This window comes from Crocodylus porosus, unplaced genomic scaffold (assembly GCF_001723895.1).
Source record: "Crocodylus porosus isolate Cpor-Errol unplaced genomic scaffold, CroPor_comp1, whole genome shotgun sequence".
Taxonomy (NCBI): domain Eukaryota; kingdom Metazoa; phylum Chordata; order Crocodylia; family Crocodylidae; genus Crocodylus; species Crocodylus porosus.
The window spans coordinates 13624315-13650198 of NW_017728925.1; the positions used below are offsets into that span (position 1 = coordinate 13624315).

The 25884-nt window shown below is 51.7% G+C and overlaps 1 protein-coding gene across 1 annotated transcript in view; it reads right to left on the reverse strand.

The window, feature by feature from the left end:
• Nucleotides 1-25884, reverse strand: part of SARDH (sarcosine dehydrogenase) — a 71073-nt gene that overhangs the window by 32055 nt on the left and 13134 nt on the right. Inside the window, exons 9-16 of the mRNA XM_019540895.1 lie at nucleotides 20224-20310; nucleotides 19880-19970; nucleotides 10450-10591; nucleotides 8194-8277; nucleotides 7704-7817; nucleotides 6421-6559; nucleotides 5041-5151; nucleotides 1408-1555 (exon numbers count right to left, since the gene is read on the reverse strand). Coding sequence (XP_019396440.1) covers nucleotides 1408-1555; nucleotides 5041-5151; nucleotides 6421-6559; nucleotides 7704-7817; nucleotides 8194-8277; nucleotides 10450-10591; nucleotides 19880-19970; nucleotides 20224-20310 — 916 coding nt within the window. The remainder of the gene's footprint in view (nucleotides 1-1407; nucleotides 1556-5040; nucleotides 5152-6420; nucleotides 6560-7703; nucleotides 7818-8193; nucleotides 8278-10449; nucleotides 10592-19879; nucleotides 19971-20223; nucleotides 20311-25884) is intronic.

Sequence of the window (25884 nt, forward strand, 5' to 3'; positions counted from 1 at the left end):
CTCTTGGAAAAGAGTGCAAAATTGGGCATCCTCCCCGCAGGGCACATCTGCGCTGCTCCTGCGGCACTCTTGAGAATGCCATTAAAGAGCGTGCCTGCTGACCTGCACCTGCCAGGCCTGGAAACAAGACTGTGGAGAAGTTTTGGGAGCAGTGCACTCAAACTCTCTGTCTCCAGGATACGTGGGAGAGGAAGCCAATGGTGGCCCTGGTGCACCAGGTGTGGGTAGGGCATCAGAGAAGCCATACAGATGTGCCTTCCCCATGGGCTGATGTTGGGAAATAGCAGCACCAGGCCTACTCCATGCAGCCCGGGTAAAGCTGGCCAGGTGAAACCAGCCAGCAAGGCTCCTTGGCCCAAGGTCCATCCTGTGACCTGCCCAGCCCCTTCCTTATACCTACTCCCAGATGCTGTCAGCAAAGGGGCAATATCAAGAGTGGGGGAATGATGGAGGTTTCGTGCTTTAAACAGGAAAGGATGGGAGTGTGGCCCAGCTAGGGATCAGGGGGATTCAGGCCACAGCTGTGTCCCTGGGGTCTGCATCAAACCCTTCCCATAGCGTAGGCTTCCTGCCCAACATGAAGACGCTTGAGTGGCGCACCTCACAGACAGATCACAGCATGCCAGGAGCATCTGGACCCCATCTGGATGCAGGGGATTTTGATTTCATTTTAAACAGTAACACACTGCTGCTCAGCCCCCAGCAAGGAGCTCAGAGGTTAGCAAAGTGGGCAGGTACGCAAGGATCAGTGCCTGCCGAGTGCAGCGTCACTGAGAGCCGTGCACCAGGCAGTCTAAATATTTGATGCTTCGTGGTGTGGTTCAGCAGCAAAAATAGCACAGAGGAGCAAGGTGATGGGAGGAAAGGCAGGTGTCTGGAGAGCTCTGCTGAGATCCTTCTGGTCCAGCGCCGGGCACCGCGCTCGCTGAGTGCTCGGAGAGGCTCCAGCAAGCAGCAGGGGTGGGGAGCTGATCTCCCCGGAAAAGTGTCACGCAGCCCGCCTGCTCCTTCAGGCCGTGCCCCTTCCCAGCACATGGGACAAGTCCCTTCACAAAGCCCCTGCTCTGGCTCTGCCCTTGCGTGTCCCCGGGCATGCAGGCACGTCCCGCTTAGCACATCCCCTTGCTGGAGGCAGGCTCCTGGCGCTGCACAGATCCATCCCCTCTTCTGTCGCCCTGCGCCAGGGGCAGGAATAACGACCTGAACCTGGGCCAGCAGCATGCACAGGCCTTTGAAAGGGCTCAGAGCTGTCTGAATCCTGCTGTGTAAGCCACAATCTGGCCCTCATCAGTCATCCTCTGCATCCTCAACAACGTAAGGACCAGAAGACGGGCGCTCTAAATGCATGTCCTCCCCCCGTGCCATTAAACACTCCCTTTGCCTCTCCTCCTGCCTCATGGCACTTACCTCAAGGGGCCCTGGATGCTGATCATTCCCAGCTCCTCTGAGCAGTCCAGCAGCTTGCACTTGAACTTCATGTCCTGCAGCACCGTCATGATGTGTGACCAGTTGTGCTGAGCGACCGCACCACCGACAGCCAGGTAGTAGCCATCCCCTGCAAGAAACACCACCAGGCTTTTAGCCCTGAAGAGCCCACGCAGGAGGAGAAAGCGGAGAGGAGGTTTTCTCAGCAGCTTGGGGCCCTGGATCCTACCTGGCACTGCTCTCCCGAGCAATGAATACATTCATTCATTAAACCTCAACATTTAAACAAAGCTTTAAACCCTACCCCTCCTTTTTTTTCCCCCCTTTTAATCATACCGACTTCACCCAAGGGAGACAGGTCTCCAAGCAAAACTCTGCAGCATGCAGACCTATGTCAGGGAGGGCATAACAAGTCTGTTGGCAAAAACCCTCAAGTCTGAAGATAGCTGTGGCAGCAGGCCAGGGCTTCGGTCATGGATGGGGGATGCGATGTAACTACGATGTCAGAACCCCGCTTCTGCTGGCCCATGCTGCATTTCTGGCCGGGGGGCTCTGTCAATAGACCTATCTTGACACATCAATGGTGGCAGCAGCTGCCCAAGTCTGTGCCTGGGGCTGTACTCCCTGCTCCAGGTACATTTACACCCCTGCAACATGGTAATGCAGTCAGAAGGGCAGTATTGCATGAACCTTCTTGGCAGAGGTGCCAATGGCAGGTGCCTGGCACGGAGCAGCAGCAGGATCAGGCCCCTTCTGCCTCTAGAAAACCGCTTCTCTGACACTCAAATCACCCAGCTCTTCCCCTTGCGGTGATTACTGTGGTGTTACGCAAGCAAGCACTTTCCTCTGACTTGGCTGCAACAGGCTGACTTGGCTTGCGTGCCTTCGAGTTGCCTCCTGCATGCTTGCCTCCTGCAAGGGACCTGCTGATTTCCCAAAGCACTCGCTCGTACCCTGCAAATCTTCCCCAAGAGGCATCCCATCCGCTTCAGCAAAGATGCTTGTTCCTTGCGGCTTGCAATACCGGGCAGCTCCTCATGGCAAATGCCTAGAGCCCTGGAGAATTTTTCCAACTATTTGAGTTGGTGTAATAAAAGATATCAGATTCACCCAAAGAGCCGTGGAAACAGTCTGCGCTATCTTTTAGCAAAGACCCTGGGCAGCTACCATGCTCTTAGCCAGTTGGCCTTCCCGCAAAGTGAAGGACCCTGACCCGGAGGACTTTGGTGAGGCTGAACCTGAAAGCCAGAGCAATTTATGCACAACTGTATGCCCGATATCCACTCACTGGATGCACTGACAGATTCCCCTGTGGACTTGCAGAAATGTTCTAGGTGGAAAAAGGAAAGTCCTGGAAGGGGGCACTCAGTAGAAAGGTAGCTGCCATGCCAATGTCCTCTGGCCCACACTTCGCAGCTTCAATCCAAAGAGACATAAAAAGAGGAGGAAACAAAAGCTGCTTCTGGAGGAACACTGCAGTCAAACTTCCTGAGATGCCGCGGGAGGACAGCACGGGTCCCAGTCCTGGAGCATCTCCTCGGGAGGGACGTCAAGCTCCAGGCCGGATGCCTCGCTGCTCTGCACCTCGTGGACAGGCTGGACGTGGGAAACGGAGCCGTCCAGCGGATGAGAGGACTGGCAGCTGGTGTGACCAGCACGACGTAGGAGTTGCCTATAAGCTGATGGGGGGCTGGGGGCTGGGAGGGGAAAGGGGGCTGCACTACAAGGCCAGCATGGTCAGGGTGAAAAAAGGACACCCCGCTCCTTGCTCCCTCTCCCACTGACCCCGGGCCTCGCGTCCAGAAGCAGTCGGACCTTGTGGGCTGCAGACAGGAGCCTGGGAATCACCCTGATTTCTGCTGCAGTCGTGTCAGATGGGGGAAGGGCAGTGGATTGCATTTTGTCAGTCATACTGAGAGGAGAGGGGAAAAAAACCCAGCCCAGGGAAGGGATTTGGGAGCTGATTAATGCTCCTTAATCGATCCTCCCTCTGTCTTTCCTGCCACTACAAAACCGCACTCCAGTAATCTGTCATAACGATAATAAGTGCAGCCACCTACTGTAATTGAAAAATAGATCTGCTTTTATTAAACTCCTCCATCACCCATCAAACGTAGCAGCTCCGCAATCCGCTTCCCTTCACATTTCCTGCTTAGCATGTGTCCGTGCACGCGTGCGTATGTATGTATATGTATGTGCAATTGTGCCTGCATGCGTGTTTGTGTGTGCGCATTTGTGCATGCATACATCTGTGCATGCGTGAGCGTTTGTGCACGTGTGAGAGCACAACAGAGAAAGGAGGATTTCACGTCCGTGAAAGGCAGAGAGGAGCAGTGCTGGTTTCTGCCAGCGTCAAGGAGGCATCCGTCACACAGCTCAAGATGCGCCCCCCCCCCCCGCTCCGACTGGACCCCTGTCCTGACCCGAGACTTCTGCATACGCAGAGCACGACCCACACGCTGCTAGCGGGACTGAGGAAGACAAGTGGATGTTGCCCGCCGGGTTATCTTCTCTCAGGCCTGGGGTCCAGGTGTCGCCTCCCACGTGTGCTCCTCCCTTAAGAGGGGGAGCAGGGGCATCATTAGCAACCAGACGCCCATTAGGACAAGGCCAGGCAGTTTGGTGGAGCCAGCTTGGGCAGGCTGCTGCCCTCCTCCACCCCAGCGGCTTAATGCCATTAGCGGCCTCCAGGCTGATTGCTCTCCTCCTTTCTAATTCCCCTTTATTGCAGCAGATAAGGACTGCAGGAGAGGTCACAGCCGCCACTCAGAGCACCAATGTCTGAACGAAACCCAATAAAGCCAATAAGAACCTGGTTGGTTTACAAGCGCTGCTGGGACAAGAAGCACTAATCTGGTTACATCTGCTGATAGCTGTGGAGGAAGGGGGGGTACCAGGTGGCTAGAATTAGGTAACCCAATCATGCACTGGCCCATAGCAACACGATTCCCTTCCCACGGTGAAATTAAAGAGAGAACGCCAAAGTTGCCGGGCCTCAAATTCAACCTGCGGCCACAGCTCCCCATCCGTAACGCGGACATCATTGCACTGCTTTCCCCGAACCGGGTTTCCAGGCTTGCTGTGCTCCTGGCTTCTCAATAGGCAGGCGCACCAGGCCCCGACCGCGGGGCCCCATCCTGCTCCCGGCCACCGCCTTCAGTGGCACTGAGCTGAGCGAGGCTGGCAGGAGGCTTTTTTTCAGGAGGGGCATTTGGGCTCCGTGCAGGAGCTACTCCACTTTCATATTAAGCAACACGACAGGGAGCTAGAAAGCTGCCAGCGTATCCCCAGCACCCGGCCTCCACCGAGCACGAAGCAATGAGCTGCAAGCGGCTCTCCCTGCCCTACGGCGGTTCGATCCTTGACACGTGCATGGCAAGGTGGCAGGAAACCTTGCTCAATGGCCTAGGCTTCTCCATGTTATGGCCCTGGGGATGGGGATGCGACAGCGGCTCAGCACCGTACAGGTAGACCAGCCAAGAGCTGGGGATTGGAGCTGAGCAAAAACACTGGCTCACCTTTCAAAATAAAGAGGGAATTTTGACCCAGCTGAAACTACCTGGTGGCCCGAATGCATGCCATGGGAAGCATAGGATTATTGCCCAGGGTTTTTACCTTCAAAAGCCGGAGCCAGGGAGGCCGGGCTCCCGGGACTGATTCGACTGACGGTCAGATCGCTCTCGACACCGCCGCGCTTGTTCAACATGCACGTGTAAACGGTTGATCCTAGAAACAGGAGAGAGCCGCTGGGGATCAAAACCTTCTGACAGCAGCTAGCAGTTGCAGGGTTGCGGGGCTGGGGGGAAGGAGCGGAGGGACAAATCCTGCAATGCAATCGCCCCACTCACGAATGAGTCCCCTCATCACGCGAGCACGCTCGTTAGCCCTTAATGCAGAACAAGGGAATCGTAAGGCTGTCGTGTGCCCACCCCTTCTCGCAAAGTTCCCCAGCGGAGGCCTGGTCCGTCCTTGCGGGGCTGGGCCTCTCACTAACAGACGGTGCTGATCGCCTTGGAGCCGTAGGGTGAGAACAAATGTGGACTGGATAGTTTGAACAACTAGCTTTTCCTTTGAAGTTAAGGTCAGGATTCAAAGCCATCCCTCTGCAAAGGAAAAGGTTAATGAGCTAACAAACAGCATCTTCACCTGCTCACGAACACAGCTCAGCTGGGCGTGCACAGAAAATAAAGGCGACCTGTTGGGAAGCTGAGGGAACCGAGATTTAACAAGGAAAGCGAGGCCTCCAGAGGTTATCTAATGGCAGGAGGCTTTTAGCTCCAGATTAGAAATAAAGATTTAGAGCCCGAGGTGTAGCTGGTATGAATCAGCGCAGCTCCCCTATTAACGCCAGCTGCAGGCGGTGGCCTTGCATCCATCTGCAGGTGGGAACGGCATGTAAGCAAGGGACAACCAGCTGAACGGGAGAGATGTCCTTTGCCCGTCAGTTTTATGCTACTATTCTCTCTCTTGGACTTCAGGGGGTGACTCCCAATTTGCCTGGGGTGGTGTGATCCCGCCACCCCTTCCTGCCTGGGGCAGGGGGTCGGACCCGATGATCTGTTTAGGTCCTTTCTGACCCTAAGTACTATGATACTATGAATTTGTGTTGCGCAGGAGACATCAGAGCTCCCGAATGATCCAGAGTCTGTCACCGCTACCCAGCCCAGCCCGGGCGGCTGCCCAGGTGTGCATTTGCACCTGGGCTTTGAGAGCCAGGTCTCACCTCCCTTCCTCCTGCTTCAGAAGTCCCCGGGTTTACCCTGTGTAAATGAGATCTGAATCCAGCCCTCCCAGCAGGCAGAGAGAGCCTTCCACCTCAAATGCTTTCAAACATCCTCAGCAAAAGCAATAATTAAAAAAAACGACAGTTCAGGCCACAGCGCTTGTTTTGATTAAATATGTAATTTTCTGGGGTGGCCTTTTTGTCCTGTGCTCAGCAGAAACATCCACAAAGCGGGCATTTTCAGAGCTGAAATAACAAGGTTGAACCCGTACCTGGCGACTTGCTAACGTCAGCAGTAAACAGCCAGTCGGCCGCCTTGCTCGCCTCTGGACCCACCAGGTAGAATTTGCCAAAATAAGACATGTCAAAGACGGCCACTGCATTTCTGCAGGTTAAGCACTCCTTCTTGATCTAAAATTAAAGCACACACAAAAGAAGCAGCACCATGTCTTCTTGCTCCACAAAAGGAATCATCCAGGCAAATTAGAAGTGTTTATGTAAGGAGACAGTGGAAACAATAAAAGGACACGTGACTTGGTGCTTTCTAAGCTTTCTGTAGCGCTTTTAAAGGCTCCTTTAAAAATAGGTATTCAAATGCAGCATCTCTAATGACAACACTGCCCCGCTGATCCAGCTCCTTCAATCAATAGCTTATCTTAGGAGACTGGTGCTATCCTGTCAAATTAGTTATTATTTCCCTATAAGATTCATCTCCAGATGGGTTTAGTTCGGACTCCCAGTTCTCCCATTTTGCAGCAAAGAAATACTAGAGTTTAAAAAAAGGGCTCTTTGTTCTATGTGTCTGCTCTGAGGTCCTTGTTCAATTGGTAGGAGGAGAAATTTAAACCTCCCATGCTTTCTCTCAACTCTTCAGTTTGGGAGGACAGCACTAAAACTTCTGGATGCTTTTTTGACGTTTCCGAGCATGGACAAAGGTGCGGCCGGTTTCCATATTTCCAATCCTTACCTGCTGGGTTTTGCAAAACCAAAGCAACAGGGGTTTGTATCTGCATCTCATTTGTCTCACCTGACCCAAACCTTTGCAGGATGCGCGTGTCGTTTTTAGATCAACAGTTCTGTTTTTACCTCGCTTAAGTTTTCCCCGTGCATTTCTCCGATAGCTGAACAAGGGGCTCTTTTTGAAATGCTCAGCCTGCTGTGGACTCATCCCTCCAAAGAGAAAGCTGTTGGATGTGCTTGAAAACTGATTATTTTGATGGTGAGTGCCTTGAAAGTCATGCTCACACAGGCCCCACGTTTTTCACAATGCACTGTGGCGTGAAATTTATCCCGTAAACAGGGGGCCAGCAAAAAGATTTAGGCACTACTTAAACTAATGGACCAGAATGGATTCCACTTGAAAAGTTATGATGCTTACTGAGCATTTATACAACCCTGCAGTTATGTCTAGTGTCTGAAAAAGCAAAGATACAGTCCCTATTCCTGATTCCTCTTAGCCCAATGAAGCGGTGTGAGCCAGCCGTCCTGTGTTGGAAGGAAAGAGCTGAGATCTCCAGATAGGGAGTCCATCGACTCGCACGTCTTTGCTACTTACGGTGTTGTGATGAGGTGGGAAATCAAAGGTGTATTCATCCCCCAGCAGCTGGTTATAGACACAGGCTCCGTGAGGCTTTTGGTCATAAGCACCGTAATAGTCATAATCCAAAATCTAAAAATAAAGTGGGGAGGAGAGAAAGACAATGAGGAAATACAACCCACGGTGACGTATGGGGGAAGGGCAGAGGGGGCTGGAGCAGGTCTGGGCAGCAAATCAGCTTTTGCCTTGCAAGTGATTTGGGTGAGATTTTGACTGTATTCAGCCTGTACCTGGAAAGCAAACCACTGCAGATCATTGCAAATGCCCCCCGCCCGCCCTTTTGAAATAGGAAGGAGTTCAGATCTGAGGTTCGAGCTGATCTACCGGTTGCGAACACCACCGCCCCAAACCAAACCACCCCGTGTCAGTCACCAGCCCCCTGTACCATTCACCAGGGCTCCGTCGCTTTACCCCGCAGTGGTGACATTTGAGTTACTGCCATGCTTACGGGAGCCGCTCCTCGCGTGTTGAACCAGCCAGGTCTCTCCCAGCCGTGTCTCTCCTGGAACACGCAGCCTTGCTGTAGCAGCTCCTTCGCAAGAAGGGGACAAAACACATCCTATGCATTAGAAAAAGCTGGGCGATAAGCGCCTGATCACACTGGCCTCCATCCAGTCACTTCCAGGCTGTAGCCATTAAATATGGATTCAAGGGTAGATTGCATTGTGAACGGGCATCTATTAGTTCTTGCATAACAGGGAGTTTGCCTGGATGGCTAGTCCCCCTGCTTCTCCAGCCTGGCACAGGGTAATGCAACCTACAGTAGGTGCTATAATCAGGGCCTTACAGTAACGGGAGATACCCTTAACATCCCAATAAGCAACTTATCCTTTGATCCAACTGGGGTAAGTTATTCGTCTGACTACTACCCTGTAACAAGGAGTTGCACAAGTCCATCATGCCAAGTTCATGCCACGTAGCATCAATGACTGACAAGCCAGATGTTCCCCACAACACGGCCCCAATATACATGTCTACAGTGGTAATATTAACCGCGTTTAATATTTAGGTGGCCCTTTTGTGCCTCCACCTTCCACAGCCCAGACCTGCGCATAGTAATTAGGCGGGCCACGGGGATACATTTGTTTTGTGTTTATGTTCAAAAAGAATAGTTTTTGTTGAATATTTTAGAAATGATTCACCTCTATTTATAAAACATAGCACATGTTCCAGACCGCTGTGTATAAATACCAGGCTGTCAGTCAAACGGGCATCACTTATTAAGCAATCTATTAAAAAGCTGCATTTTCTCAGTAACGGGGAACAACTGAGCTGTCGACTGGACGGGGGAACAAGGAAAGGGGGAAAAGTCCATTTGGCTGCTCATATCCCTGCTCCGCACTGGGGAAAGAGGAAGGCGAGAGGAAATGGTGTCACCTGAACTAACAAACTGAAACTGGCTTGGGAAACCTGGTTTTTTTAATTCGGGCCTTATTCAAACTGGTAGGAAAGCAAATGGAAGCAAGACTAGCATCCAGGAGTGAGCCTGAAAACCGGGACTCCTGCCAGGGCGCTGCAATTTAAACATCTGGGCCACAAGTAACCTGCTGCAGAGCGTACAACAATGCCTCATCCAGGAGCCCAGATAGCATTTCCCTTACAGAAAACTAAAGAGCAGCTAGCACAGGCTTAAAACCCCTGCCAGGGAGGCCCAGACCAGGTCGAGCTCCGGGCTATTTAAACGTCTGTCTCTCTCTTAGCCTCAGCCCCTCGGTTGTCTCACGTTTGCAGGGTACGCGAGTACTTCCTTCCCTTTTTCGTGCCCTCGTGACGAGGTATTTAGCAGATTCACTGGAATCCAACAGGGCCGGCCCGTGCCACGAGTGCTGGTGCTATGACCTCGAATTGCAACCTCTGGGCTGTCCGCCACGTGACTTAGACCCCACGCGAGTGCAGTGGTGAATGATAATCTGGCCGTAGCATGGTACCAATCCCTCGAGACAGACCAGAGAGGAAAAACAAATGTCATCTTTGGAGATTGGCTTTGAGAAACCTTCCTCCTGGAGCTGTTCTGCTACCACATCCTATCCAGGTCGTGTGCAGCTCAAGCCAAGCCGGCGTGGTGTTTCGGAGGCAGTCACAGGCAGGCCAGGAACAGAGAGCCTTGTAATCTGCCACCCGCCACTAGTCTGCTATTAATACAGTGCCATCTGCTTCAAAAGCATCGCTCTCCCACACCACAGCCCCGCGCGTCACTCAGCGAGGCTGGCGAGGCAGCCAGGGAGAGGGCTGGGTTTTAACGAGCTCCATCCCAAGGCGGTTCAGCCACCTGGGCTCATTTGGAGCAGCTGGGGGAGGATGCCAGGAGCTGAGCAGGATCTCACCTCCTAGCATATTTCTCTATCCGTCCCACAGCGGCGCCAAACCCACCCCAGGACAACGTCCGGCACTAGCCATAAAAGAGATGGCTTCATAGCTGCTGTATGCCATGGAGTTGCGCCTGCCCGTGCTGGCAGTGCAGCTGGAGTCTGGGGGCAGCCCTGCTTCCAGTCTTCCCCTCCCTCAGCAAGGAAGTTGTAGGTTTTTTGCACTGCTTAATGATGCCCCTTGAAGCCAAATGAGAAACTGCTGTTACAGATTCAGGGCCATCAATTGCTGTGGATTTGCATGAATCAAGACATGGTGATGGACAAGCTTTGCTTAGAGAGATCCTGGTGCCCGGCTCCCTCAAGCCACCCCTTCCCACAAGGGTAGGCCCCCTGACCTCGTGCAGGGGGTCTTTCCTCATGTTGCGCCCAGCCAGCGGCTCGTCGTATGGGAAGACGACCGAGTAGTTCTTGGCATACGACTCGTGGCTTCGCTCCCGTATCCAGCGGTTGTTGTTGGTGAGCGAGTGGTGAAACCTCCTGAAAGGCAAAGAGGAAGGAGCCTTCAGGAGCAAAGCCATCAATGCATCACTCACCTCCCATCAAAAGGAAGCTGCCCGCTTGGCTCGCCGGAGTCTCCGGCTGAAATGACAGCCCCCATCGTCCTGAGAGCTGTATACTCGCACGGAGTGAAAGCCAGCCCTGGCTGCCGAGAGCTTGCAATGCAAGGAGGTAAGGGAGCACAACCGAAGCATACCCCACACGGTAAGGCTCCCAGCCTCCTGGAGAAGGATGTCCGGGCAATTTGGGAGAAGGGATAAAGAGGGCCAGGGGCCAGAGCGCGCCGTGATGCAACTGTTCTCTACTTTCCAGGTCCTACAGGCAGCAGAATTAAAGTCACAGTGTTACAACCTGGCTAATTACCAGGAATGAGACGCTTGGGCTCTGTGTAGGCCCCTTGACGGTAGCGCTGGCGCTGCCCTGGGCCCAGCAGGAAGCTTCTTGGCACTCTGTGCTAAAACCTCTGTCTCGACCGATGACCAACCTCTGTCCTGACCCTTGCTTTTTCAGTCTTGGCACTAAAGCCCCACAGTCCTGCATCTGCACTTAAGTTATAACCATTAGTACCTCTGGTCTTTCAGCCCTGGCTCCCCGTAATGCACCTGTCACACCTCCGTCCCTTCCTTTCACCTGGAACAGGGTTTGTCCATAAAGACACCGGTTATGAGCGGACACCCTGCAAGAACGTCCTCGTGGCCGGAGGAGCTGGCCGGTCTACCCGTGCAGCTGCTCGGGAGCAGGGCAGCGAGTCTCGGAAGCAGTAATAGGAATCCTATGTCGTGCAACCTTCCTGGCAGCGTTTCACCCCTCCTCGCACAAACCCCGGCTCTCATCCTGCAAAGATCCGCCGAGAGATGGGAAATGTCAGCGGCACCGAGAGAAAACCAGCCAGGACGGGTGAACGAGGGAGGTAACGGGCAGCGAGAACGCTCCTTTGCTTTTCATAGGTATGAAGGTCCCAATTCAGGTCCACAGTGAAGTCTCATTGATTTCAAGGGGAAATAAGCACTTGCTGAAGGGGTGTCCTGACTCACATGTGAGCATAGCGAGCTGAGGGGAAGCCCCGATTGACACCTGGCTCTTTAAAGACTGAGCAGAGCCCCCTCAGCCCTTCCCGCAGTCCTGCCAGCTCTGACTTTCTCTCTAAACCCACTGAAATGCTGGCAGGAGGCAGGGAGAGCAAGGGTGGGTTGGTCGGTTTTATATAACCCTGCTGCTTTGCTTGAACACAACAGGGATTAACATTTAGCTCTTGCTGCTCAGGAGCTAACAGCATTGCAAATGCCCACTCTGTGTTATATCACCAGAGATCGGCTCCAGCTGCGGGACTGGAGCCTGGGTGCTGAGTTCCCACATGGCGGGGCAGGGGCTGGCTCGTGTTTGCTTTGGGGTCCTTTGGAAAAGAAGAGACATTCTGCAAAATGCTGATTGGAGCTGGGATCTCAAATGCCCTTGCTCCTCCTTGTCTCTACCACGAGCCCCGAATGCTTTTTCCTCTGGACCAAAATGCGACAACCTGGATACCTGGCCTGTCCTGGGCATTCACATCTGGGCTTTGTTCTGCACTCCCTCTTTCTGGTGGTCAGCACGGACAACAGCTGAACAAGCAGTCGTTCCCCATGGGTTTGTGTGCATGGCAATGAACGTGTGGGAGGACATCCGCACAGCGAGGTTTCATGGGTCCACCGAGGCGCAGCCTGGAATAGCCATGACTACGCCTAGTGCCACAATTTGGGGGCCTATGCAGAGCAAAGGGCATGGCTTCCAAAATTAGTTAACATGGTAAAATTTAGCCAGTGAAATGGGATAGCCGCAGATCTTCCCTCTCTCCCGTCACTAAGTCGCACATCTAGCGCCCTGTGCAAAGAGGACTTGCTCTAGAAGCCAAACCAAAATAAAAAAAGGATGAACCCTACTGTATTCACTACATCCCCACCCCAGCGGGGTGTCTCTGCAAGCTAACGTTGCCTGCCTAGAGTGTCAGATCCTCCGTAGATCTGAGAGGGACACAAGCATTGAGCTCCAACTTCTCACATCAGCATCACTGTGCAATAAGGATGCTCAGCTCATTGAAAGGGGTAGGACAAACTCCAGAGCCCATGAGATGCCTGATGCACATCTCCCAAGAAATGCACCTAAACACAGGTTTTAATGGCTCCTGTAACTTCTCCTTCCAGATGCGAGGGACAAGGAGCAGGAGGAATGCCATCCACGTGAGACATGGGAAAACTGGCAGGTCCTCCTTGCTCACAACTAGGACTTGATACGCATTGTGATCGGGGTAGAGGTGATGCATTCGCCCAGCCTATCCGGACAGCTCTTTGCCACGTGGTGCTCTGACCATCGTCAGCAGGGTGCACGGAGGAGCGTCGTGTTGCGTACCTCATCCAAGGTAATTGCAAACTCTGAGGCCAAACTCTGAGCCGTGGCTGGTGAGACCCAACGCAGCACCAGTGAATTCACTGCTTGTTGGCATTGCTGTCCCGGGAGTGACAGCATCCTGAGCCAGACCGCCCACCTTCCCGCACTTGGCACAGTCGCTGCTGCTTGGGCAGGACAGATGCCGTTGTCCATCACCCTACACATTTCCACCAGGGAAAAAGGAGCATTAAACGTCACCGTCCGTCACGCTGAGCACAGAGTAACCATAAGGTGCCCAGCACTAATCAATCAGTTCTCTCCCCAGTATAAATGCACAGAGGCTGGGGACCAGTCTCTATGGCTTCCACAATGCGCCCCATGGCAGCCACCTCTGCACAGGACTAGGCTAGCCTTAGTGAGAGACTGGGCAATATACTGAACAAGGCTTTTTCAGCTTTCAAGTGGTTCTTCTCAGTTCCCATGCATTTCGTCCTCATTACCCTAAATTATCAAATGCCATCGAAGCCTCAAGAGGAACCAGTGAAGGGGATGATGATCTAGGCAGTAGCCCCAGACGCTGCTACGCGTTACCTCTATCAAACACGAGCGGTCCGGGAGAGCAGAGAGGCGGTTTGGGGACGAGCAGGACAAACACGGGGAAGGCAAGATACAACCTCAAAAGATATATTAGTCAACTCTCCTCCACCCAGTCTAAAAATCACTTATTGCAAGGAAAGCAAATGCATGCCACATTATACAGTCGATGTTCTGGGTGCCTGAATATACATCAGGGCTTCGAAAAACAAGTGCATAATTGGCTCTGACTAATGCATGAGTGTCTGGGAGGCAAAGTCCCAGCTGTACCGAAACAGTAACAAGTATGTGACACGCTCTCCTTTGAGCCAGTCCCCTAAAGGATAAAAGCCTTCTACTGCAGGCAGCTGAAGGAATTCCTGCTTTAGCTCAGGTTTTGTGACAACGTGCTGCAAAGTCCTAGATTTAAACCCACTGCTGAGCCATGTGTGCAAGCAGCTAATTGTTACTTTTCTAAATCTCTCTTTTAACCTAGTTTTTTTCCAGTGGGGAAAGTAAAGCACTAAGAGAGGAAGGGCCTTTCTTAAATCCACCCAGCAGACCAGTGGCTGAGCGGGGAGAGTATAGGTCTCTTAGGCAGAGTCCTGTGCTGCAGGCACTGGGAAAGCTCCGCTTCCTTGATTTCCGTGGTCTGTGGTGGTGAATTTGTGCTGGAGAAGGGAGATGCTAAATTTGATTCTGTGTCCCACTTCCAGACCTTAAGAAACCAAAAGGTGAGACACTGCCTGTGAACTGTGCTGTACCAAATCGAATGGCAAACATCACAGCAGGGACAACGGGCCAAACTGCAGGCCAGCCCACGCCTCAGGCCATTGGGATGTGCAGTTCCCCCAGGGTTGTTTGCCGGCAGCCCGCACAGACCAAACTCCTGGATGCAGATTTACACCCTTGGAGCTGAGTCCCAAATCTGGCCCCATGGAGGGGGGGAAAGGAGACTTCAGGCAAGTTGAGCTGGCCTCTTGCACAACGCTGCTTTAAACACAACCCTGCGCAAGTCGAGAGCCATGAACATTCTTCACATTTTTCATCCAATTCTCCCCAGACTGAAATATAAATAAAACCCAAAGCATTTTAAATTTGTTTGACATATTTTCATCTCTTAAACAGAAAACCTCCTAGCAGGAATGTGCCAGTTCAGCACATGCTCATATTATTATTAACAGAGACCTATAACTCATGGACAATAACCTCCCTCTCTCTTGCTGGTGGCACCTTTCCCATCCACTGATCTTGGCAAGCAGGGACGCGTTTTTCAGAATTACAGCAGGCTTCCTTCCAGCCCAAAGCCCCCAGGTCTGGAGCAGGAGAGCCAGACATCGGGCGAAAGGCAAGACAAAGTGTAATTTATTGGGCCCTTTAAAACAATATTTTCAACTTTCTTCCCCGTTCTCTTCCTGCAGAGGAGACGCAAGGCACCTGGAAAAGGGCAGAGCTGAGCACAACGGCAAGAGGAAAAGGCTCTTTGCTTAGAGACGGGCCCCTCTCCCCACTCTTTCCATCCTAAGGTGTGGGGACCCCCGAATGCGGGACACCTCCCCCCCAACAATAAAAGGAAACCAAAAGATCGAGACTGAGCCGCACGAGGTCTGGAGACCCGGCTTATTAACGTGTATTCAATCGCATGTGCAGCTCCCCCAGCTGCCGCCTTCAAAAGCCCCAGTCCATTGAGCAGGAGGGTAAATTTGTGATAGAAACAAGAGCAGTAACAGCTGCCAGGTGAAATATTTACCCACGAGCATCATGAAACGAGCCACGTTTGCACGTGTGGAAAAGGGAGATATTGGAAGAGGAACTTAATAAGAAGAGGAACGACAAGATCTGCAGCAGAAGCAAATATGAACCCAGGTCTGAAACCCAGAACACACAAAGAAGCCAAGCACAGGGCCGGGGAACCAGCTGGCAGAAACAGAAACCAGCACAGAGCAAGGAGGCGCAGACCCGCAGGAGCTCCACACACAGCCTGCCCAGGTCTGCTCTCCTCCACCCAAAATGTGGGGTAATTGTGCTTGACTTCAGACATTTCTCTCAGCCCAAGCTATGAATATTTGAGTTCATAAAAGTGACCTGTGAGTTTGCATCACATTAGTTGAATGGATCAAACTGGGCCGAAAACAAAAGAACTACGCTGATCTTTTTCCAACTGCCAAAACATTTCCATGCTTTAGGGTTATTGGTTGTAGCCGTGTTGGTCTAAGGACAGAGGCAGACAAGGTTCTTTGGGTAGATGTGAGATCTTTTATTAGAACAACTCAATAGTTGGAAAAAAAAAGTTTTTGCAAGGTTTCGGGCACAAACGCCCTTCTTCAGGCTCGCTCTATCTCTCCTTATGCCTGAAGAAGGGTGTTTGTGCTGGAAAGCTTGCAAAGAACAATTTTTCCAATGGTTTAGTTGGTCTAATACAAGATGTCACGTCTACCCAAAGAAATTTGTCTGCGTAAAACACGCCTATTGCTTGTTTCACTAATTAGCTGTATTTAATGTTTAAAAACGGGTAGAAAAGAAAAGAAACGAAAAGAAAAGAAAAGGGGTGGGAGTGAGTAGAAACAAAATGGGTTTTCCTTTTGGGAGCAAAAAATCAGATACGCTTTGTTTTGAGCTGAACCAAAATGTGTCCCTTCTCTCTGACTTTTTGCATCATCCAGAGAGCCAACAAATAAGCTATTTGCCCTTTTTCTCTTCTTCTTACTTGGGCAGTTGTGCTATTCTTTGCTTCCTGTGCAGCGTCGTTGTGGACGTTCGAACACCTACCCCCTTTCACCCAGTTGTGGCTTTACATCAGTGGTGGGTGAGGTGATGCACGGACACACATCCATGTTGTGGAAAACTCATCCTCCACGTAGCTCCTCCAAAGCCAAAAGAGTTACGTGACGTCAGGACTGGCGATGGGGTAAAGTGCCAGGGGATCTATCGAGATGAAAGCTGCCGTCTGTGATGCTGGATTAAGTACTACTGTGTCTAAACGTTTCTGCTTACTCTTTCCACTGCTGCTAACATATAGACACAGTTGTCTGAGCAGGCAGCTGTCCACCAAGGGCTGGGAGAATGAGGAGGAGATAAAGGCCAGAACTTCGATCCACAAAGAGCAAAGACAGCATCTCCAGCAAACCTGAACCTGCCAGAGCCCAGAAAGCTTGGATGTGAATCACATGCCCTGCTGAGGCCCAGACTTCACCCAGGAGCTGTTATAAGGCGCTCATAAGACAACATAGAAACCTCAGGTGGAGATGTAGCTCCTCACTGTAGGATGCTGGCAGATGGACGCCTGCAGTTTGCAAGAAGAGCACTGCACGAGAGGGGAACGAGGACAGCAAGAACAAGTAAAGATGCACCACGGAGAGGGGAAGGAGGAATGAGCTGAGATACAGGACCATGAATCTGGGGTTTCTTAACTCATGCTCCTCACTCTGATACAGGCTCCTCCTATGGCCTTTGCCAAAGCACTGACCCCTCTTCTGCATCGGGGCTTTCCCTCCAGTAGATGCAAACGGGGAAAACACCAGCATTGCTGGCAGACTGTGTATCATGCCAGTAGTGTCCCCGATGGGGAAGAATGCAACACAAGACGGCGAAGCCCAGCCTTGTTGAAAAGCAGCCTCAGGGTTACATGGCTCTCCTGTTCACCCAGCATGAGATTGAGAGGTGGGCTTGCGAGGGTACAGGCCGATAGGACGGGCTGCCAGTTTATGGCTGTCTGGGCACTCCAAAATCTCAGAGTGGCACGGCGGGAACAGAGCTGCGATGCTCCGCTCTGGATCTTGAACCTCACAAAGCTTTTTGCTTGCATGTCGCTCCTCTTGCAACGCTGCAGCAGGGTCCACCCTAGCAGCCCCTTTCAGCCGCAAAATCCCGAGGCACCGAATACGACACAGGACGTCCTTCTACTGGCCCCTACTGGAAGAAGGGGCGGACGGCATTTGCCTGGTTCCAGGAGTTTCTGCTGGGCTTCCTCATATACCGATGCGATGTGAAAAGCCTTGCCTCTGCAAGTTGCTGTTGGCATCGCACCTGCGAAAACCCAAACCCAAGAAAACCTGACGGAGAAAGAAACGGCGATCACGGAGCCAGCGTCGGCACGTTGCAAGCCTCCCGGCCCCATCAGACTGCAGGAGGCGCAGGGGGGGAAAAGATCATCTTTCTCCAATTGAAATCTTCACCTCGATTATTAACTTAGAGGACTAGGCACGGCGCTAATTGAACAACAACAAAACCCAAATGCAATTACCCTGTCCTCTCTCGTCATTACAATCTCCTCGTGTCTGATGGAAGCTGTTTGCACGGAAACGGAATGAGGGAAATGAGATAAAACCAACATGTAAATTCATTAAAGCTATTAAGCGTAATTGATTCCAGCTCCTCCGAGAGGGAGGCAGCTGCAGAGAGACCAACCCTACATTCAGAGAAAACGTGACATTGTCTGCCCCGGACACCCGGTCCTGCCTGAGATCCAGTGCAAGCAAAACTGTGTTAGCAATAATGGTCCCGGTGCGGTTACAGCACAGCCTGAAAGCAAGCAGCTCCCAGCCATTCGCTCCAGGGCCTTGCTCTCTCAGCTCTCAGCCCCATGGCGTGAGACTACTGATCTGAGAAGCTAGACGAGCCATAACAGAGAACAACCCATGCTGTCAGAGGCAGGTACAATCTACCTGGAGTAACCATATGACCCATAACAACACCTCACCTTAATCAGCAGGCCGGTATCACTGGTCCCCATTTTACCCGTGGGGAAACTGAGGCACAGAGCTGGATCGTTCGGCAGGTCAACGTGAGAGCTGGAAATAAGTGTCCCAGTCCAGTGCTCTCTGCAGTACACCACCCTGCTGTGTTTGAGGTTGGATCCTGGCTCTCAGATGCCAAAGGGCATGAAACTGGGGTGAAGGTAAGGGGCAGGAAGAGCATTTGGGTTCCTCTTAGTACTGCATTCCTCCACCTGTTCAAGCATCGGGACAGACCCCATACCCCAAATCCAGAAACGGATGCAGCCCCGGGAATGCAATCTGCAGTTCGCGCCAGCACCAAGCCAACTATCTCGCTGTTTATAACTGGTAGGAAACGTCTCTGTTCCCAACGTGCTTCTCTGCATCCCACCTGGCTGCACCGGAGGGAGATGGGAAGACCCTGGCATTGAGGCCAGGCCCAGGCTATCACCTTGGGAAGGGGTTTTTTTTGGAAGCTGTTTCCTTACTTCGAGTCAAGCTCTAGCTCCTCCACCCCATCAGAAACCTCTCAGCAGTGAGAACACAGCACACGCATTATCAGCACCGGGAGAGGCCCCGATATGACCGCCTCTCCTTGCCTGCTCAGACAAAGCCCCCACTTCTTGTGGGGTGCAAGGGATGCATTTCTGTCCTTCTGGATACAGAGCAAGGCACAGCACTCTGCCTCTTGGGCCTAAATGACCTAGTGGCCCAAACCACCATGTGCACAGCTGGATTGCCAAAGGCCCTGACAATTCAGAGGTGCTTGCAATTAGGGCTACGACAACGGCACCAAAGGGCTATTCTCACCAAGCAGTGCTGCAAACTCTCACGCTTTCTTTATGACTCTCACAAGCATCGGTGCCTCCCTTAAAGCCCCAACCTTTTCAAACCACACGAGCACAGGAGCATCTGAGCTTTCAGTCAGATCCCACGATGCCAGCCCTCCCGGTTTCAGAGACGAGCATGGGCACGTCACCCAGCGAGCCCCGAATTCGCAAAGGCCAGGAGGGACAAACAACAAGAGCGCCACATTCATTACGTTTGAGATGAGCCTGCCCCACGAGCTGGGAATCACACACTTCAAGCACGCCTGTTACTGGTGCGTGCTCGGACCCATCTCTAAAGCCGACCACCCTGGCGAAGAACGGGATTCTCCACGAAGCGTTTTGCGTCGACCGATGAAGACGCTGAGTGGCGACGTGGGTTCGGGTCCTTGCTCCGGCTTGGGTTCTGCGCATGGCCTTGGGCCACGATTCACCATCTCTGCAGAAAGGGAATCCAATGCTGCCTTTCCCTTACTCTTCATCTATCTCTTCTATCTAGATTACAAGCTCTTTGGAGCAAATACTGCCTCTTACCAGGAATTTGTACCATGCCTAGCACAATGAAGCCGTCCTCTGGTTGAGCTTCACTATGTCCTACCGTCTCCCAGTATTGTCGGGGGGCATTTCTAGCCCAACTCACCCAGGTGGAAATGCAGCTCCCAGCCCCCGCCGGAAAGATGAGACCCTTTCAACCAAACCAGAGCAGAACTCTTCTCCTAAACACACAGTTTCCTTTCAAAAGTATTTACAGCATTTAACAGGGCCACAAGGCTTGGGGTGGGAATACGTGCCTGATATCATAGCTGTACATATCCTTTTCAGGACGCCCGTGAATAATCCAGTGGGCTAGTTCCTTCCCGCAGCCACCTCCGAGCATCATTCCTGAGGGAGAAGAGGAAGGAGAGAGGGGTGCTGGTGACTCAGAGGAGCTATTTGAGTTGCTCCGAATCTGCCGTACATGCAAATCCCTGCTGAGGTTGACAGGAGCCTTGCCTGGGAAGTGATGGCAAGATTAAGCCCTTATTGCCTCAAGCCAGAAGTATTTTACATCGGCCTTGATTCTACACCCCACAAAGTCCATTGGGCTAAAGGCAGGCACTTGGATTTTGTTTTTTTTTCAAAGGTCTTATCTTACCTGCACTGTTGAAGCCACAACCAAGGAAAAAGCCCCGGACCTCTGGCGCTTCCCCCATGAGAGGCTTATGGTCGGCTGTGAAGGATTCTGCAAGACAGCAAAGACGACACAGCCCATCAGCAAAGCCATGAGCTCCCGCTGCAATTCAAACAGGCACTTTCCTACGTGTTCGACACTGGCTTGCTTCTGGTCGTGCCGTGCCAGTACTCGGCCTCTGCTCCTACCCCCTTCAAACTCAAGATGCTCATTTCATAGACTCATTGAAAGTTTGGGTTGGCAGAGACCTCAGGAGGTCACATCTAGTCTAACCCCCTGCTCCAAGCAGGACCAGCCCCAACTACATCATCCCAATATCATCCCTATATAGGCATTGCCATTGCAGGAATACCGCCAGTCTGGCCCTTGCCATTAAAATTCCTCATCTGTGTGTTGCCCTCAAGGTATCCAGAGATCTCAGAGGTATTTGTCTTCCCCCTTGTACCAGGAGGATGGTTTCCAAAGAGGAGGCCTTCAGTGACATGGGTAAAGGGTGAACTTCAGGGGAATGCTCTACACTATGCCACCCATGAAGTGCAATGGCTAATATGCCTCAATCTAATTAAATTAGCAGTTGCTCTCAGGCTTCCTCATTCCTCCAAGATCATTACGCTCTTTCCCCTTATCCCACGCAGGTCAAAAAGTGGCGTCCCTCCATGAGTCATCTCTTCAAGGGCTGGACTACGTTCATACTTTAATTTTTTTTTTCTTAATCTGTTTTTGCTGATGTGCTCCATGCATTTAAAATAAACCCTTCTTTATAAATCTAATGGACTGCAGCTGAACAGCTGCTCAGGGCTCCTGTGTTAATGATGTCTCTTTCTGCCAATTCCTGCTCCAGCTATGGCTGTCAAAAAAAATTATATATATATATTTATTTATTTATTTATTTATTTATTTATATTTGCCAGGCTGGGATGGAAGAAGGAAAATGCCCGGCAGGTCAATGAGTAGTTTTAAACCTTTGTGCAGTAGCTTGGAAAACACGCTCTCCATCCACTGGGGTGTCAGTTTTGGTTTATGTGATCCCCCTTTGGGTTTTAGCTCCACGCGGCCATTTTCAGCTAATTCATGTCGTCTCCCTCTCCAGGGAAGGGAGCATTAGCATGGCGAAGAGTAATCTCTTTGGAGCAGGAACCATCTCAGTTCTTTGCTTGCCCAGCACCCTGCATAGCGGGTCCTGTCTACCACTGGGATGCCTGGGTGATGCTACCAGAGAAATGAAGCATTAAATAATGCAGGGGCAGGTATAATTGTGAGAGTGTTTAGGGGCACTGAACAAACCCCTCACAAAAAAATGGCCTCAAACAGACTGCAGTAAAAGGAACATCTTAGCACATTAACAGGCTTGGCAATGAGGAGGCAACTCCTGCTGTTTTGGTACCCCCGAATTTTGGGAAAGAACAAGTATAGTGTCGTGAACTGTAATGTCACCATCCAAAACAGGATGTCGCCTGGATGCCAGGCTTGTGCCTGTATTGGTTTTTAGGAAACCACCAAGGCATCTTACTGATGACACGCTCTGGACCCTGCACCAACAAGCATTGCGGTCAGGGTTTTGACACGGTGCTGAGCGATGATTCAGTGCCGACTCCAGGGATGCTGGACAGACACCTCCGTAGTGAGCAGCTCTCGTCCGAGAACTGAGTGACAGCTGCCCTGCTTCTCTTGGGTGATGATCAGCTAAGACTATAATCCAGGGAGCCCTGGCTGCAATTATTCAGGCTGAACTCTTCTCCGAACTTCCCCTTAGACTTGCTGCTTTTGCTTGTACGAGGGACAGCCCTGACACAAAGCCCCGTGTCTGGCCACTCGTTTCAGAGCTGCCGGGGAGGCTTGGGATCCGGATCTGGAGCTGAACCTTGTGGGCTGGGCTCACCTCCCATCTCTACGGGACCTTTAGAGCAGCGGTGCTCAAGCTTTCAGCTCCGTAGGCTAGATGAGCGGCATCGGGGCAGACTGCAGGCTTATTTAGTCTGGAGAAGAGCAGACTGAGCAGGGATTTGATAGCAGCCTTCAACTCCCTGCAGGGGGGTTGCAAAGAGGATGGAGCTGGGCTGCTCTCAGTGGGGGCAGATGAGATGACCAAACAAGGAGCAATGGGTTCAAGTTGCAGTTGAGGTTGGATATTAGGAAACTTTCTCGCTAGGAGGGTGGTGAAGCACTGGAACAGGTTACCCAGAGGGGTGGTGGACTCTCCACCCTTGGAGGTTTTTAAGGCCCAGCTCGACAAAGTCTCGACTGAGATGATCTAGTTGGGGGTGGTCCTGCTTGGAGCAGGGGGGTGGACAAGATGTGACCTCCTGAAGTCCCTTCCAACCCTCATTTCCTATCATGCTATGATTTGAGGAAGAGGACTCGCCATGATGGCACTTGCTAACCCTCCTCTACAGCAAACGCCTTACAAGGCAAGTGAGAACCTTTAACATTCATTTGCCAGGCAAATCATGAAAACTAGGAGCTCAGAAACCTTATTTTCCAAAGCACCAATTGCCTGCACAGGAACAGTTTTGTTTGGGAAGGCAGGCCTGCCATAGAAACATCTATCTGACGAAGGGAAAAGCCAGCGTGGTTTGGCTTCTGCTGCCCAGGCCATGTATCATATCATCAGCACAGATCCACGGTACATCCTCCACCTCCAGCATGGAAACGCTGAGCAAGCGGTGACTAGTGAGCCAGGGGAAGGAACGGGAGGTGACTGCCTGGCGGGAACAGGATTCAGGACACAAGTTCCTGCAGAGGGTTGAAGGAAGTCGGTGGCTGTTAAAGCACCTCGGTGTCTAGCATTCACCAGGGGTTGGTGCCTGGAGCAGAGGAGCAGAGAGATGGTGCTTAAGATTTTCCTGCAGAGCTCCCCTGGATAGCCAACAACTCGTTCCTAACCCCTGCTGCTCCAGCTCTTGGCCCCATCCAGCCTGAACAGGACACGTGCCCAGGGCAAGCGGCTGCAGATCCATGATTCTGAAACAAGGTCGTCCGAATTCTGCCCTCGCTGCTACGAGGAAGTTCCAGCTACTCGCAGCATCCAGCACAGCGCTGGCCTGGCCTGGACCTGTTAACATGCAGGATCAGCTAGTACAAGTTAGTTAACAGTTAGCAATCTGGGCTCACGGCAGAGGTGATCTCTTTTATTAGACCAAACAGATTTTTGGGAAAAAAGTTGTTTAATTGCAAGCTTTCGGGTGCAAACACCCTTCATCAGGCTAATTTGCATCATCACAGAACCTCACAAGAGAGGCGAGAGACTCTTTAACAGATAAGACCTGCCAGCCCAGAGGAGTTTTCCATCTATTGACTCCTCTGTGAAATCCTAAGAAATATGAACTTGCATTTCTACCCAGGAGAACTTTTACAATCTTTTCTCCAATGCCTGATGAAGGGCGCTTGTGCCCGACAGCTTGCAATTAAAGGCATTTTTTTGCAAAAATCTTGTTGGTCTAATCAAAGAGACCACCTCTACCATAAGCCCAGATTGCTTTCTCCTCTAGACTGATGCTGCTACAACCTGGATACCCTACCAGTTAGCAGAAGTTTGCATAAGACTGAAGCCTGCTTACCTGGGCTGTGTTTTTACCCTCTGCCCTTAGCAGCGCGTACAACATCTAACCCTCTGCAGCTCCTTCCCAGTCTCCAGCCCACTCTGTCAAATCCTGCAACACTTTCGCCAACCTGGTTTCTTATGGTCCAAGAACTATACAAGTACCGAGCACATGCACTCACCCCCTAGGTTCCCCAGGGGCCAGTCAAATTGCAAATATAAAAAGGACTAGCTCACCCTGCTTATAAAATATTTACCATGAAAGCAAACAGCCCTGCTTTGCCATTGGTTCATGCTTTCCAGCCCCAACGTGGCTCAGGGTTTTTGCAGAGCGAATAGATGCTGGTTTAAAGCCCAGCACAGGCTCAGTGACCCTTTGGAAACTACATTACTGGGCTACACACATCTTACACTGCTCTGCAAAGAGCTGATTTCCCTCTGGAGAGCGCTGGCCACACTCGCACTCCAACTCAATCAAAGCCGCCCTTCTTCGGGCCGACGCATCTATCCTGTAAATGTCATGTTTTATCTGGTATGGGGCAAGAGATGTGTCCTACTTTCTACCAAGCAACTGTGCAGCTCCATCCCTGAGGGGCTGGAGGGTTTTCCCTTTAAATGATTCAACAAAATGAGAGATGTCTTTTTTTTTTTTAAAACTTGATGGATTGCACTGGGGGAATTTCCTCAAGGCTCTCAGCCTAAGGGAAAAGGCTGAGCGCAATCTAGAGCCAGGGCTTGGCTCCAGGCAGATGTCATGCAAACCTCTCTGGGAAAGGTATTTTCATCCTGAACAGGATGGCTCAAGCTACTGGTAAGGCTCCCACAAACCACTGCCACCACATCTCATCCTGAACCCCGTTTCCTTTGCTATCAGCCAGGCTGGCAGTGCTGGGACTGGCAGTTGTGTCAAAATGGCAAATCCGACAACTCTTTTCCCATGCCAAACCCCCAGAGAAGTGGTTGTCAGACTTCTTAGACCCTGATTAGACAAGGCACCCCTCTTAGTTTTCACTCCGTTTGCAACTAGGGAAAAATAAGAGCCATTCTCCTATTGCAAAGAACTCAGCTTCGGGGTTATCTTGTGAATCATGTTTGCACACCTACCGGAGTTAACAACAAGTGGCAACTTGAGGACCCTCTGAAAAGGTCTCGAGGCACCCTGGTTAAGAAGCACTGCCCTCCAGGTTCAATTGTGCTGACTGAGGACAAGACAAGGGCATTTCTGCCAGAAGGACTGGTCCAAGTCCCCGTCGTTGATGTTACCAAGTGCGGTCAGTAGGTTTCAGAGGGAATAGCTCAGAGCTGTGTCAGTGAGCCATGTGGTCCTGTCCAGGGGGCCCCAGCACCCCACAGGTTTGCAGCCAGGAGGGGTTTCAGTTTGAGCAATGGAAATGGAAATGCTGCAGCAGCCTTATTCCAGATGTGCAGCAATTCCCTAGTGAACACAGGCCTGTTCTGACTGGATGAAGACCACCTCCCTCCTAGCTCATTGAGGAGCGTGGAGGTGAGCGGCTGCCTAAGGCAACACAGGACTGCTCCTGAGCTCCATCCAACTCTCTCTGGAGCCTGGCAAGGGGAGGGCTAGCACTGGCTGACTAGCAGGAAAGACCCAGGTGCAGGCTGCAGCAACCATCAAGGTAACGAGGCTCGCTCAGCTGGGTTTAATGAAGCCATCCCCGTCTTGTTCTGAAGAGCGGCAGCTGGCTCTCTCTTCTAGCTCCCTGGAAAAGCCCCTTGCAGCATTTAACTCTTGCTTGCAAACAGTTTTCACTTATCTTAAAGCCCTGAAGCTTTTTTCTGGTTTGCCTACAAGCACAGGAACATTGGCTGGATTTGAAAGCCTGCAGGTGGGCTCTGAGCTCTGGGTCCCAGGACCAAGGCAGCCTCTATGCCCATTTTCTTTTCCAAGGGAAGTCACCATCACTGTGTTTTTATAGAGCGGGCTCAACTCTGAAGCCTGCTGAAAGCAATGGAAAGCCTCCCCGGGACCAAAGCTGCTCCATGTACCCTAAGCGAGCCCCCTTTCTACTCCCAGCCTCTAATCCCGACTCTTCCTGCCCTTAGAACAGTGCTGCAAAACCTTCTCC